A 13,837-nucleotide genomic window follows, 5' to 3' on the forward strand; every position below is an offset into this window, starting at 1 on the left:
AATCTCACTTCATAGAATAGATCACAGACAAGCCGGTTTTAGTTTGTTTTACCCCTAGTAAACTAATCTCTCAGATGATTTACCATGTAAATGACATCAAGAAGTATTTGCAAGAACAACTCGCTTTAAGGTTTAGGCTGTCTGTTCTGTACAAGAGCTCTGAGTTGGATAAAAGTCTTAAAATAATGAGGAAAAAGAGAACATGAAGCTGCATGTTTAAAATGTGGAAATAGTTCAGTTTTATTGAGGCAAGAAACATTTACATTTCAGAAGGCACATGTGTTAGTTCTATGCAGGAAGGCTGAGGCATTTCTAATGCACCCAAGAAGGAAAATGTGTAATTTTTTTTTTAAAGAAAGGTTAAAGTTTAAAAAGGCTCAAGTTAAAATTCCTGGCCCAAATTCCCAAAGACTCCTGAGACGATTCCAGTCCATTTTGCAGGATTCTGCAGCTCAGCTCAATGAGGCATGTAATCCAAAACCTGGAGAAAACATCATATTAGTAAAACATACAATGTTTAAACCAAATTTGACATATAGCAAACACTCTAAATTTTACTGGAATAAACTTCAAATGGATTAACCCTTCTATAAGCTAATTAAATGGAGCATTGTCACACATTTTGGCATCTTTGTTTTATAAAATCCTCCAATAAACTACCTTTTTATTTATTTTTGTACACAATTTTAGTTTTCATATTTTATTTATAGTCTTAAATAGACCATCTACTTTTCAGGTCCAGTATTTTGATAAAAGTAGTTCATCTCAAAAGGTGATTTATTAGTACACGACTTGGCATTTCAGAAAACTCATTCAACATGGTAAGTAACAAATAGTAAAAGTTGCTAAAAACGTATTTATTTTAAACCATTTTTATTTCTATGCCACTTTAAGAACAAAGAACCAAAGCACAACACAGAAAATGAAAATAGTAAAAAAATAATTTTAATAAAAATTTGAAAGACGTTTTGTAAATACAAAAACTTTTAATAGTAATTATGTGGTTTATTAAAAAAGGAAGGATGCCAAATTGTACACGTATAAAATACCAAAGAAAAAGCGTTGACTCTTTAAAGCAGCTTAGAGGAAGTTTTGCTTGAACCAAAACTAACAGTAAAACACCTGGTTGCCATAAAATCAACTCCTGTGCGCGTCCATTGAAAACCTTGAGCTGATAAAAGTATATGTTCGTACTCACAGTGGTCGCCCGGCCCGTCAGCACTATAGGAAGGAGCAGACTTTCTGCGGTCTGAACGGGTTGTTGCTGGAAGACATGCCGGTGAGCAGGGGGTCCTGCTGGGCGTTCTGGAGGCAAAACTGCTGGAGGTCCGCTGCGGCCTGCGAGACCTGGAGAAAACAGATTTAAAATGTAATAAACTGTTTACGCTCAACGAATAGAGCTCCCCAAACCTCGCCACAACCCATACCATTTCGACAAAAAAACAGTAACATTACAGAAACACCGAAATGACCGAGAAAGACACACGCCCTAAGAGCGACTAAATGTATAAAAACTTACCTTAACTCTGTTTATACCCGCTTCAAAGCGCAACTGTTGAACAACTTTCTTCATGGCGACAATGTTGGATGGTCCCGGCATAACTGCGATCTGGAATGGCTACGATATTCAAAATAATACGTGTGGAAAAGTTCACGCAAGCTAGTCGACGCTGGTAGCTACCAAGCTAACTTTTTCTTCTTCCAAGGAATAAGCTTCCGGTTTTTAAAGGCGTGCCCACTCGTGCTGCATTCACATGGCGTCTGGAAATACGGTACATTTTCAGATGTTTTCACTGCCACTACTTATCTCGTGATTTTAAATTAAACATTTATACTTGGTGTATTCCGTGTTTGACAGTTTTGGTTTTTTAACAAATATTAGTGGAATAAAATTAGCCATGCTTTATGTTAACTTTATGTCTAAAATCTCTGTAGATTGCATATTAGTAGAGCTAGTTTTGCTATATTACAGATAATTTGTAGCGTTCCTTAACATAAAATCTGCTCCAAATATTGCTTTTAATTGCAAAACGATTCATATTTGAAAGTTTTATAAGAAACAGTTTGAATAGTAATGTTCAATCCCGCAGCAATTAAATGTTCGAATTACAATAAAATTAGAGCCCCCTACTGGTGAACATGCATTTACTGATTCAAAAGTGCAAGGATTTAATAAAACCCATAACAAAATTTTATTATTTGAAAATTAAGGCAACTCTTTCATCGTATATGTTGAGAAGTTTTTGTTGTTTTTTTCACATGCTGCTCTGTCATCCCGAGCATCCAGGGCTGGCGCTCTCATAAAAGAAGCACAGTTGGATGGCTGAGTGTGTTTAATTGCAGCAGGTTGTTTCCTGGCAGTCCGGAGCAGTCACAGCGCACGCAAACACAACTCTTTCGTAACAAATACTCCCACATTTCTATAGTTCAGTATTTTTACTGCGTTTCTTTCTCTGAACCAGACTGATAATGGAGCTGTTGTGTGAATCAGTGAGATTTACAGAGGACAGCATGAGACCGGCAAGCAGTAAGGTAAATGCTAAATCTCTTGACATGATATAAAAATGTATTAGGTAAGCAAATGTCAGGGGCTGTAAACTTCATTGTTAATTTCATTTATGTGCAGCTTTTGGAGCTCCATGTGCTGTTTGTGCCAGCTGATCAGTGGGATATGAAACTCAATAAAGTCCCAGCTGAAGCTACAGAGAGTTTTATTTCTGCTGGCTTCATCAGGTAAAAGTGCTTGAAATATTTTTATTTCTATTATCATTCAAATGATAACAGTTTGTATCAAACAGAGGTGTGATTATTGAAGCCATATATAGCTCCTGGCAGAAGTATTTATTGAACGGTGTCATATTTTATAACAGAACAACAAGTTTTAAGGCATCTAGTGGGATTTTGCTTGCCGGATTATAAAGTGCTCTATTGTAGTGACTTGGATTCACCTTAAATTTTAGTAAAATATATAGAAGTTTTAATTAGAAAAAAAACATCAAGCAATTTGAAAGCCTTTACACTGCTCTGTTAATTACAGAAATAATAATTAAAAGCAACAATCTTCCACATGCATTTCAGATGTTCAGTGTCTACATTTATTTCGTATGTAAAGTTCAGTTAGTAAAAAAAGATTTATGGTAATTACAATATAAATCTTTTGATAACTTGGAAATTTGAAAAAAAAAAGTTGTTAATGAGTGTAATATTGACTCTATTTTAAAATAAAAACATTTTTACTATTGTTAAGTTGATCTTTATTGTCATTTACAGCATGAAAAAAGAATACGACGCAACAAAACATTGGACCTCAGTTTGGTGTTGCCATGAAAATAATAGTTTTATTATTAACTATTAAACAGTCAATATTAGCCTATGTATAACTGCTAAAACAGTCATTCAACTTAGCCATGATTTAACAATTTTACTAAGCCCCTGACTGATGCACATATTGTATCCTCATTCCTGGTGACATTAGGGTTTATCCTGAAACCACCCTGCAGACTCTGAGGGGTGAGCTGGCTGCTCTGCTTGGCGCTGAGAGGAGCATCCATAAATTCTCCTTCCTGAAATGCGTGGGCCGCAGTCTGGCGCTGGTGAGTGCAGCTGACAGTTAGGAGGCCTTTTGTAGGGCTGATCGTTTCACTGCGCAGACAGTGCCCTATTCAGGCTGAATACACTGACGGCTATAAAGGCTGTGAATGGGGAGCATAGCAACTTTACTGCTGCGCTTCTCACACTGTAGTTCTTGTCTTTTACAGGTCAAAGGCAAACAGGAGACAAATCTGAAAGTGAAAACATTCGCCCCACCGTATGTACGTTGAGTCCATACATCCTGATAAGTTCATTGGTTTCTTACTTTAAATAACTGCGTTTGCTCAGTCCCTGAAATGAGCCGTTGTAACCTGTCGGCAGGCGGCTCAGCCGGAGCTGTACCTTCTGCCCACAGGAGAGGCAGACAGCACTTTCTGCTCTCAGTCCTTCACCATGGATTCCAGCAGCAGCTCCCCAGAGCACCAGGTCTGTCTCCACCCTTCCAAGATGTGCAGCGTGGCAACAGGGACAAAGAAGGCCATTAAATTCCCCCACATCTCCCAGTGTTCCCAGCAACCAGTTCCCGTCTCTGTGCTGGAAGAGGAACGTGAAGATGAAGAAGATGAAAGCAGCTGCAGCAGCTCCTCCTCAGAGGATGAAGCTCCAGGCTTCATCAGGAGAACAGAGCCAGAGATCTGTGCAGGGAAACCTCAGAATCAAAGGGTCCTAAAGCTGATAGCACTTAGAAAAGGTATTAAAGCAGTCATTCATAGCCTATTGTCAACAAGAGTTTACACAGTTGTACTCTGTATAAAAGAGTTATCGAATAATTAGATCTGTCCGCACGTAAAACATTAGCTTTTTAATTATTTATGATTTTTCTTTTGCTGAGAAAGTACTGAGAAGTATTGCTGTCATGGAGGAAAATAAATTTTTGATCACTATAATGTTATAACATGATAACTGTTTTGATTATATGAATGTGATAATTACATTGTATAAATGTGATACTTTCCTCCATCCAGAAGCTACAAGTGTAAGAAATATTTTAGCATAATCTAATATAATCTCATCTATAGCATTTTTTGTTGTCAGATTGCATAAGTAAAAAAAAAAAGAAGAAATAGTTAGTATTCTATTGTAATGTATTGACCCAATTAATTAAACACTGAACCCCTTAAATAATGAAAATGATCCACTAAAAAACACTTCTCATGTCATATATTTTAATACACATAACACATTAATTTACACTCATCTGGCTTCAGTGTTCATTTTTAGGTTTGACAGAGTTTGGTTAACAACAAAAATACTTAATTTTATAATCAACTCATAGGGTGTTTTGCATTTTTTTTTAGCTCATTAACAAAATGACATTCTTTAAAGAAAATAAAACATTTACTTTTTGTATGTCTACAGCGTTAGAGATATGTGAAGCTAATTCAGCCCACGCGGTTTGGTCAGCAGAAACAGAGGAGATCTGCCGAAAGACAATATATCAACCCAAGGACACACATTCAGGAGCAGCTGAGTCTCTGGAAGACCACAGTTTAGGCTTTTTGCTGACAGACAGGTACCATATGTTACACTTGGAAGACTCCTTTTTTTTTTTTCTCCAAATGAAACAGTGGTCATTATCGCCAAATGTTTCAATTTTAGTTTTATCAGACCACAGGAAATGTTCCCAAAATTAAGGTCTCTGTTGCTGAGTCTATAGTAGCACACTGTAATGTTTGGAATATAAATTTTGTTTACAGAAGAAAAATGCATGAGGTTCTTATTTTTTGACTGTACTTCTATGTTTTAGTGTTGGGGACTCTAAGTGCAAAGGTCCAGACAGAGAGAAGACCACCAGAAATAAACCAACTAATGGGGTAATATGCAGCCATTGTGAGACTTCTTTAAAAAATTATAAACATGTCTGTTTCAGTCAGTATTTATACTGCCTCTAAATTTGTTGGTGTTTTAGATGTTGGAAGGTCCAGCCATGTTGCCGCAACCTGTTCAGTGTACAGCTTCACCCCGAGGTCCAGACTCGGCCTCCGATAAAGCAGTTTCTGCTTCGCTAGATTTTCTCTCCAACAGTAAGGAATGTTCAGATTGTTTGAGCCAAATTCTTATGCTTGGTAATTGGAACATATTTCGTACTTGTAAGGAGAGGCACTAATGGAGGAAATCAAAATGGTGAGAGAGGAGAGGAAGCAGCTGGAGTGGACAAGACAGCAGCTTTTGAGAAAGGGAAAAGACTTGTTGGCTCAGAACCGACACCGCAGGAACCAAGGTGGGATATCAACATCTAAGTGAAAACAAAGTCAGACTGAGTGCAAAAAAGAAAACTGTTCAATTTCTTTCCCTACTCCACTAATATAAAGCACGAGACAGCTGGAAAAAGAAATATTTTGAAACTAAGAAGACCACAGCACCATTGGAGGAGCATCTGAGAAACTTGAGGCAGGAACTGGAGCTATTTCACAACAAAGTTCTGCATCAGCTTCAAGCCAGAGAGAAAGCAAGGCGACAGGGGAGGTCCTCCGAGAAGGTCCAGTAAAATCCCATATGCCTTGTTGCACCACATAGTTAACATTATCACACATATTAGAACAGATTCAACGGATTCAACACATATAGGAACGGATTCAATTAAATGAACAACTTTAATCTGAGTACGACACAAAACAACCTAGTCAGGTGTCTTCAAATATAAGGAGCATGAAGTCCAGGATATCAAAGGAAGTTGTTATCATCTTAAAATGTAACCACACACCAGTAACATATAGAATTGACATTACTAACTTTTATCAAAAAAACATTCAGAATTACTAGAACATAAACAGGGGGCAACAGTGGTGAAAGTGATAGGAGTTGGTCTCGCCATCGGTGGGTTGCTGGTTCAAATCCCCACTCTGTCAGTCTCAGTCATTGTGCCTGCTGCCAGTGTTCAGAGGGCAGCTGTGGCTACTAGCCAATAGCTTACCCCCTTCAGCATGGGAATGACTGAATGAAGGGTTTAGGGCCCTCTGGACAAGTGCAGGCCATTTACTGTAAGCAATTAAAATTATAAGAATAAAAATTGAAGGAAGATTTAATAAATTTAAGATGCAATTTATTGCTTAGTATAACAAATCTGGACATATGTTGCATGTTTTAAAGGGGTGATTTTGTGTATTTTCCAGACACCTAATGCCTTTTTATAGCACCATCAAGTAACTGTTACCTACAGTTATAAAACTAGGAAATGATGAAACTCAAACAAGTAATTTTACTAAACCTGTTGTTTTTATGTGTGGGTTTTTGGAGATCGGGATATCTTATTATACAAAGAATATATTGAGGTGGATTATTGCATGCTACTAAACATTCAGTATTTAAAGATTATTTTTGTTCATCACAATGAAGTGTGCCCTGTAAACAAATTAACCCAAGAGCAATATTTCAGAATGAGCTCATCATTCAGATCATGAAGGAGAGCTATGAGGTCGACAACCTGAAGAGGAAAGTAGACGATGCCAAGATGAAGCTGATAACAGAGATAAAGGTAACAATCAGTCCAGTCTCAATGAAACAGGTGACTGGTTGGGTTTATTTCTGATATGTTCTGGATAAAAAGCCCAGCAGATCTGGAACTGACTGTAAAACAAAATATGTTTGTTTTTTCCCTACAAGTTGAGGAAGCAGGCTGCTACTGAGCTCAGAGACCTGAAGACCGAACTTTCCCAAAAAAAGAATCAGTCATCTCCTTCCTGGATGGACTGGAAACACAACACGGGACAAAGCACAAGTTTAAAGCAGCTTCTTCATCGACGTCAGGAGGACTGCTCTTCCTAGCCTTTAAACATGAACTAACCTGCCAACTAATACTTGTATGAACTGGATAACACAATTCTTCCTTTTGTTTTTGATGTTCTTTCCGCACTGTGCGGTTTTTCTACAATAATGTAGCACCAGGGAGTCCACTAGATCAATTAGTAAAAGCTTTATTAAAGAACAAAGTAAACAAGATCACAGTTCTTGGAATGGTAATCAAAAATCAGTGCAAATGTGATTAAAATGATTGTCTTTGTTATTGAATCATAATTCATTGCATCTAAAGTAAAAGGCAACGTGCAAGTAAGCATCCCTGAAGTTGAATAGAGGCCACGCCCAGTTACCACTGTAAAAGATGTTTGGAAACCAACTGGAGCAAGCTCAGCTGCTCAGTAAGAAGCTCCTGCTGAAGCATTCAGTTTATCCCAGTTTGGATCCTAACAGGGCATTCCACATCAGTGCGGTCTGTTGCCTGGCTACAGGATCGTCACTGTAGTCCAAAATGTTGCCGTTCCACATGCCGATGCCTCTGAGGCCTTTGGACATGACGTAGTCCGCTTTGGGGGACAGACTCTGTGGGTCATCGTACCAAACCTGATGGGACTGTCCTGTCTCATCCTGAATTAAGCAGTGAAACAAAGAATAAAATAGAAAAATATTTAATTTGTTTTGTGTTTGTTTAAATGCATTGTTTTAGGAGTATGGTTTAAAAAAAAGACCTTGTAATAGAAGTAAGGAGCTTTTTGCTCATCATCCCACAGTCTGCCGGACGATGTTGGGCTGTTGAGTTGCTTCATGATCCATTTGTATGTTTTTTGTTTTCCCGCTGCATCACTGCAAGGAGCTCCACGGAACGGGACTTTAGGTATGTAACAAATCCCCTCCTTGGATAAAACAGAAAATAAAAACAGAAGCGTTTTATTTTGTTTCATTAATAGGCAGGTTTTACACAGTATTTGCCATGATGCAAATAAAAAGGAAACAATAAAACCCACGTCACCTGCAGTTTTTAAGAAAAAATATTGTGATTTTGTGTTCTATGATTGAAAGTCAAGCCTATTAACATAGGGGAGCAAGTCCTATATTAATAGGCTAATGATGATGTTAGCCAACATCATCATTGTTGACTAATAAAAAGAAGAAAACTAATAGTGCTCAAATAATTTCTTTAATGTGTAATGCACTTTGCATTTCAATGGAAATTTTAAATAAATCCAATTTTTAAAAAAAAGAAACACATTTAAAACTTTCCAGAAAAAATATCAGATTATATTGAGCCAGTAACGTGTTTAACATTTTAGATCAAGACTGGAATAAAATACTTTATTTTTAAATAATATTTTTTTTATTTTCTGTTATTAACTGAAGGCAGCTTTAAAAGGATGCCACAGTACTATGAAATATTTCTCCCCTAATAATCCTCACCATAATTGGTTGATCCATTAGCAGCAAATGTTCCTACTGAGACTTAGGACAGATCAGTAATTAACTATTAAACTCTATTAGTGTGAAATGTGTGTGCTGATGTAAATAATTAGACTAATCTCTCTTGTGGTAAATCAATTATTATTGATTTATCTTTGAAGTAAAGTATGCTGAATGAAAACAGAATTGTGAGCCCAGAACCATGTAATAGCAGGTGGTCTGCCACCTGGTGGCAGCATAGGGAAATGTATTCCATTTGTTGTGAACCGACATTAAAAAAGCTTAAAGGACACAAGACTGGACATACGATTTGCTCACTGGCTTCCAACAATTTTTTCCATTTTGAATGCATGTTTCTTTTCCTCTGGCTTTTCTTTAAAACATTCTGAACATTTAATGGAAAATAATAACCTAGATTAGTTTTATCATGTGTATATTCCACAAATCATAAAATATCACAACCATAAATTTAGCTTCTAATATAAGCAATTGTTGATCAGCTCTTCTTCAAAATGTATTGGATTTCTTTAATCTGGAGAGGTTTGTCTTAATATACATTTGTCAACGTACAGTTTGTGACCAGAGACACATTCATTGTGCCTGAAGTGACTATAGACACAATAGGCACAATAGTGTTGAACATCAATGTTAATCCCATCTATGAACTGCTTCTTGGCCAAACTGTCCTGCTTCGTGGTCCAAGAGCCCGCATCATCTGGCTGTGGGCTCTTGTCAGTAAATTAAAATGCCAAAATAATCAGTTGGACAAAAATTTACAGTGCTTGCAAAAATATTCATACAGTATACCCTTTTTCACATTTTGTCATGATAAAATGACAAATTTCAATAGATTTTATAAGATACAATACATATCTTATAAAATAAGTAAAAAGGAAGCACCCCCTAAGTATGACGATGTTTCCATCATGTTTCAGTGTTAGGATTGTATTTTCAGGATGATGTGCAGCGTTATCAGAAGTAAAGTGTGCAACTTGTCATTAAATATTGCCATACCTGAGAAAGGTTAACACATGGATAGTCATAGCCGTACCATGGCACTCCCATCAGCAGCTTATTCGAATGAATCTTCAGATCCAAATAGTCACCATAGGCTAAAATGGACAGATAAAAATTATTTCCATTGGTTCACATTAACAAGGTGATTGGTTCTCAATCCTAAATGTGCATCTGGACATAAAGACCTTTTAGAGTTTGGCTGAATGGGGCATTTGCCATTGCAATGCAGTCTCCAGTGATCTGGCTCTGCTCATCGTAGGACATCACAAACACCAGGTCACAGGATTTGGCGATGGTGACGTAATCATAACAGCGCTTGTCGATACATTTTGGTGACCAGGCGACATCAAATGAAACCTAAAAATCAGGGAAAAAAGGAAATGGTAGGGGTAAGCTGGCCATTTTCCATGGAAATAGAAATGGAAATGGTTCACCAGACATTGGTGAACCATTGCTGTTCTACCTGAGAGCCTGGGATTTCCCTGTGGAAGGTCTCTGTCGACTCATTGACCAGTGCTGTCAGAGCGTAGTATTCTGGAGAGCCGTCTTCCACTGCTTGCTCAACGTCAATGTTAATCCCGTCCATGAACTGTTTCTTGGCTAAACTGACCTGCTCAGTTATCCATTTGGTCCTGTTGGCTTGGTCCACAATGTAGGGAATATGAACGTCACCTATGCCACCACCACAAAGAGACATGCAAGGACAAAAACAACACGTCAATAAGCAAATATCAAAACATATTTGTAAAAAGGAAAAAAAAAAAATGCTCTGAAACAATGAATGTCGATATAGACATGAACTTTTGCAGACTATTAAGGCAAACCGGTGTAAACCCACTCACCTTTGAGGACAACTCGTGCTCCTTTTGAGTGAGCGAAACACATTAGCTCAGCATCATAATTCCCAAAGGCGGCCACTGTCGTCACCATACTCCAGTTGTAGGATTTCCATGTCTTTCCCCCCACATCAAATACAAACACCTAAAATCAAAAACAGTTATATTGATGATTATGATCAAGGTGTCTTGCAAACAAAAAATGAGAGCAAAACCAAATGCAGTTTTTTGAAAATTGAATACACTGCAATTCAATTCATTAATATAGTGTCAATTCACAACAAAACTCCTTTTTGCAACACAACCAAAAACATCAAGTGAATCTAAAACATAGCATATCATACTGAGCAAAGAAAATATTACAACCACTGGAAGAAAAGAGCAAACTGTCAAAAGCCTCTTATGGAAGAAAATTCTGCATTCTGACATTTAAAATGCATCTTTTTAACATTTTTATCTAATTTTAGTGTTTTTTAAGTTTAGTGTTGTTAGCTCTACCTTTATTTTTTTCAGCATTTGTTCTTGTGAATGTTGTCTGAATAGGTCTGTTTTTAAGAGTCAAAACAAATCATTTAAGAGGTTTCTGACATTTTAAATTTAAAAATCCCATATGTGCCTTCCATCATATTATTAGAATATGAGGAAAAACAAAGATTCACCAAATTTTATGGTAAATATTTTTACAGTGAGAGGATACAAGAATGAAAGAAACACACAACTGAGACAATGGCACAAAAAATAAACTTAGCAAATTCTTACATTTTACCACAGACAGACAGGAAACCTTAAAAACACTGAACCGAATCTATATAATCAGATAAACCCTGAGTTAAACCACTCAGTGTGTTCACAGATACATGTTGAACACTTCACATTCCTGAGCCAATGTTAGCTGCAATGCAGGAAGACGGATGTTTAAAAAGAGGAACTTTATACATCCCACCATCTCAAAAATAACTTTAGCAACTAAACTGTCAACTTTTCTCATTAGATCTGTTGAGATTAGGATGCTGTTTACTCCCCAAGTCACTGCGTTTTATCCAAGCTGCAGTAAAAAGTCGTATTTTATTAATGTGAACATCATAACCTGCAGGTTTTTGCTTCAGGTGCCCTGATAGAAGGAATCCATTTTCTGAAAGTACACAACTCCAAAAATCAGTGCAAAACTGACAGACAATTTAGTACCTCTGGACTTTATTAACAGAAATGTTCGGTTCAGAATATAACTCTGAAAAAATCTTATTGGAAAAACAGAGTTGCTCTTCCAGAAATTAAAGCTGATGTAAGTAATGATACTTCGCGGCAGGTATGTTTGTTTTATATGTTGACAGAGTCCACCGACAGCGTTACCTCAAACTCTCTCTCTCCCCGGATTGGCTGACAGAGCTCCGGCCTGTCACACGGACACACGCCGGAGCCGCTCACTCCCAGCAGAACCGACAGAAACACAACGAATGGCAACATTGTGTTGGTCCGAAGCAAAACCGCAGCAGCTTGTAGTGGAGCTAGCTGATCATGTGAACTTTTGTACGGAATACGAGATGGGACAAAACTCATCCTGTCGATAAAATGTCAATTGACTGACATCGATATGTTCAGTAGCCTATATATAACATACATTAACTATCAATGATTTTTTTTTGAGATAGTGATTATCACGTCTGGATTGGAAAACTAACTTTAAGCTGTGTGGGCTTTGTTGCTAAATTTCAACATAATGAATAAGCAGGGGGTCAATGACCAGTATAAAGTAAAATATAACAAATGCAACAAGATAGCCTACTTATTTTCTCTTGCTGTATGGAGCATAGAGGTACACAGCACTGTTCCTCACTCACCTGTTGCTTCGCACTGCTAGTCAGCTGGCTGAAAAAAAGCCTTAAACTCTTTGTATTGCACACATAGAGGACTTGTTTGGCTGTTTTGGTTAAATTGTTTTAAAAATTCAACAAACTAGTTGTAAGTAGCACGTCGGTTAAGCAGGGTGGCCATATAAGCAAATTACCTGACTAAACAACGTATCATAAAAAGGTATTTGAATGTCTACAATAAGCATGTTTACTTTAAAAGTACTGCTTCTTCTTATGGGGATTTAGCTTTGTTGAATAATCAATATAACATTAAGTTAAAAAATACACATATCCACGCAAAAATACTTATTAAAATATTGTTTGACAATTCAAGTTTCTTGCATGACATATTCAAGTGACATCTGATTCAGCAATAAAAATTACAATCCAAGAAGCTATGCCTGGCAGGGAGCCTAAATAGGAAACTATATCAAAAACAGATAATGTAAGGATAACTGAAATCTTGGTTTAATCCACTGTGCAGGTTTAACAACTTCCTCCCTTATAGTTTGGTGTATTTAGTACACGCAGACACCAGAATGCAATGAAATGTTCAATTGTAATGTAACGTAGTTGCACTTCTCTTCTCCCACTTAATAAAAGTTTGACAGTGGATATTTGAAAGTATTTTTAACAGCATAGTTGCAAAGCGGTGCAGTTGGCAGCAAATCCCAGCTGGGGATTTTCTGCATGTTCTCCCTGTACAGAGTCCAAAAACAAGACATGAAATTGTCCTTAGGTATGAGTGAATTGTTTGACCTGTGTAACTTGTCCAATGTGTGCCCTGCTTCTAACTCAATGACCACTGGAGATAGACAAAGCCCCCCGGGACCCTGCATAAGCTGCATAGACTATGCATGAACGGAAAAGTATGTTTAATCAGTAATAAACTCTTACAGGCCTATAATTTGAAGTTGATTATTTTACACAAGCTCTAAAGAGAATTTGTTAATTATTTCTTTTATTTTTCAGAAATCTAGTATGTTATTGACCAACTCTTCTGCTATCCCCAGATCGTGTTGACCCATGACTTTTGACCCATGTTAGACAGTAACACTGATAAAATGCTAATTTGCATTTGTTTGAATGCCAGATATCAACATACTCTCCGATCCAGATTAACTAGATGGCTGTCTCTTTTCACAGCACAGTGCAAAACAAAAATCCAAAGGGTTGGAAATCCTTCTGATCACAGGCAGAGGATAGTTTTGTGCAGAGATTCTCTTCCTCAGTATCACAAGACAGAATGATCTGAGAAAAAAGGGTTTGTGCAATAGTAAGGTTTTGCTCTTGCTAAAATTTTATGAAGAGGAGTAGAATGCAGTTTTTGAAGTAATTATTGTTTAAGTAATATACTTACTCCTTAAGACAACA

The 13,837-nt window shown here is 37.1% G+C and overlaps 3 protein-coding genes across 4 annotated transcripts; 1 reads left to right on the forward strand and 2 right to left on the reverse strand.

Annotated features, from left to right (window-relative positions):
- Window positions 1-215: 215 nt before the first annotated feature.
- LOC116725974 (guanine nucleotide-binding protein G(I)/G(S)/G(O) subunit gamma-5) lies at window positions 216-1,722 on the reverse strand. Its single transcript, XM_032572400.1, has 3 exons — window positions 1,520-1,722; window positions 1,199-1,347; window positions 216-481 (listed from the first exon to the last, which is right to left on the reverse strand). Exons 1-2 carry the CDS (start codon window positions 1,598-1,600, stop codon window positions 1,222-1,224), a joined length of 207 nt encoding a protein of 68 aa, XP_032428291.1. The 5' UTR covers window positions 1,601-1,722; the 3' UTR covers window positions 216-481; window positions 1,199-1,221.
- Window positions 1,723-1,962: 240 nt separating this feature from the next.
- On the forward strand, window positions 1,963-7,594 carry spata1 (spermatogenesis associated 1). Of its 2 annotated transcripts, XM_032572397.1 has the most exons (13): window positions 1,963-2,532; window positions 2,627-2,733; window positions 3,476-3,593; window positions 3,759-3,812; window positions 3,913-4,017; window positions 4,096-4,282; window positions 4,951-5,104; window positions 5,339-5,405; window positions 5,501-5,615; window positions 5,687-5,812; window positions 5,904-6,070; window positions 6,968-7,066; window positions 7,195-7,594. In XM_032572397.1, exons 1-13 carry the CDS (start codon window positions 2,470-2,472, stop codon window positions 7,354-7,356), a joined length of 1,524 nt encoding a protein of 507 aa, XP_032428288.1. In that variant the 5' UTR covers window positions 1,963-2,469; the 3' UTR covers window positions 7,357-7,594. The 2 variants fall into 2 exon arrangements, with proteins under 2 accessions (XP_032428288.1, XP_032428287.1); XM_032572396.1 differs by having other exon boundaries at window positions 3,913-4,282.
- On the reverse strand, window positions 7,490-12,135 carry ctbs (chitobiase, di-N-acetyl-). Its single transcript, XM_032572398.1, has 7 exons — window positions 11,964-12,135; window positions 10,620-10,758; window positions 10,241-10,449; window positions 9,963-10,134; window positions 9,775-9,872; window positions 8,055-8,219; window positions 7,490-7,953 (listed from the first exon to the last, which is right to left on the reverse strand). Exons 1-7 carry the CDS (start codon window positions 12,075-12,077, stop codon window positions 7,756-7,758), a joined length of 1,095 nt encoding a protein of 364 aa, XP_032428289.1. The 5' UTR covers window positions 12,078-12,135; the 3' UTR covers window positions 7,490-7,755.
- Window positions 12,136-13,837: the final 1,702 nt, after the last annotated feature.

The sequence above is a fragment of the Xiphophorus hellerii genome, chromosome 9 (genome assembly GCF_003331165.1).
Source record: "Xiphophorus hellerii strain 12219 chromosome 9, Xiphophorus_hellerii-4.1, whole genome shotgun sequence".
In the NCBI taxonomy this organism is placed as follows: Eukaryota; Metazoa; Chordata; class Actinopteri; order Cyprinodontiformes; family Poeciliidae; genus Xiphophorus; species Xiphophorus hellerii.

What these genes read in the sequence shown, in the direction of transcription:
- LOC116725974 (XM_032572400.1), bottom strand. Translation starts at nt 1,600, where the DNA reads ATGCCGGGACCATCCAACATTGTCGCCATGAAGAAAGTTGTTCAACAG. An exon ending in CGGGTATAAACAGAGTTAAG is followed by an intron (nt 1,348 to 1,519) that starts GTAAGTTTTTAT and finishes TGTTTTCTCCAG; the next exon opens with GTCTCGCAGGCCGCAGCGGA.
- spata1 (XM_032572396.1), top strand. Translation starts at nt 2,470, where the DNA reads ATGGAGCTGTTGTGTGAATCAGTGAGATTTACAGAGGACAGCATGAGA. An exon ending in GGCTTTTTGCTGACAGACAG is followed by an intron (nt 5,105 to 5,338) that starts GTACCATATGTT and finishes TCTATGTTTTAG; the next exon opens with TGTTGGGGACTCTAAGTGCA. An exon ending in AGCTGATAACAGAGATAAAG is followed by an intron (nt 7,067 to 7,194) that starts GTAACAATCAGT and finishes TTTCCCTACAAG; the next exon opens with TTGAGGAAGCAGGCTGCTAC.
- ctbs (XM_032572398.1), bottom strand. Translation starts at nt 12,077, where the DNA reads ATGTTGCCATTCGTTGTGTTTCTGTCGGTTCTGCTGGGAGTGAGCGGC. An exon ending in GGGAAATCCCAGGCTCTCAG is followed by an intron (nt 10,135 to 10,240) that starts GTAGAACAGCAA and finishes CCTGATTTTTAG; the next exon opens with GTTTCATTTGATGTCGCCTG. An exon ending in CTCCTTACTTCTATTACAAG is followed by an intron (nt 7,954 to 8,054) that starts GTCTTTTTTTTA and finishes TGCTTAATTCAG; the next exon opens with GATGAGACAGGACAGTCCCA.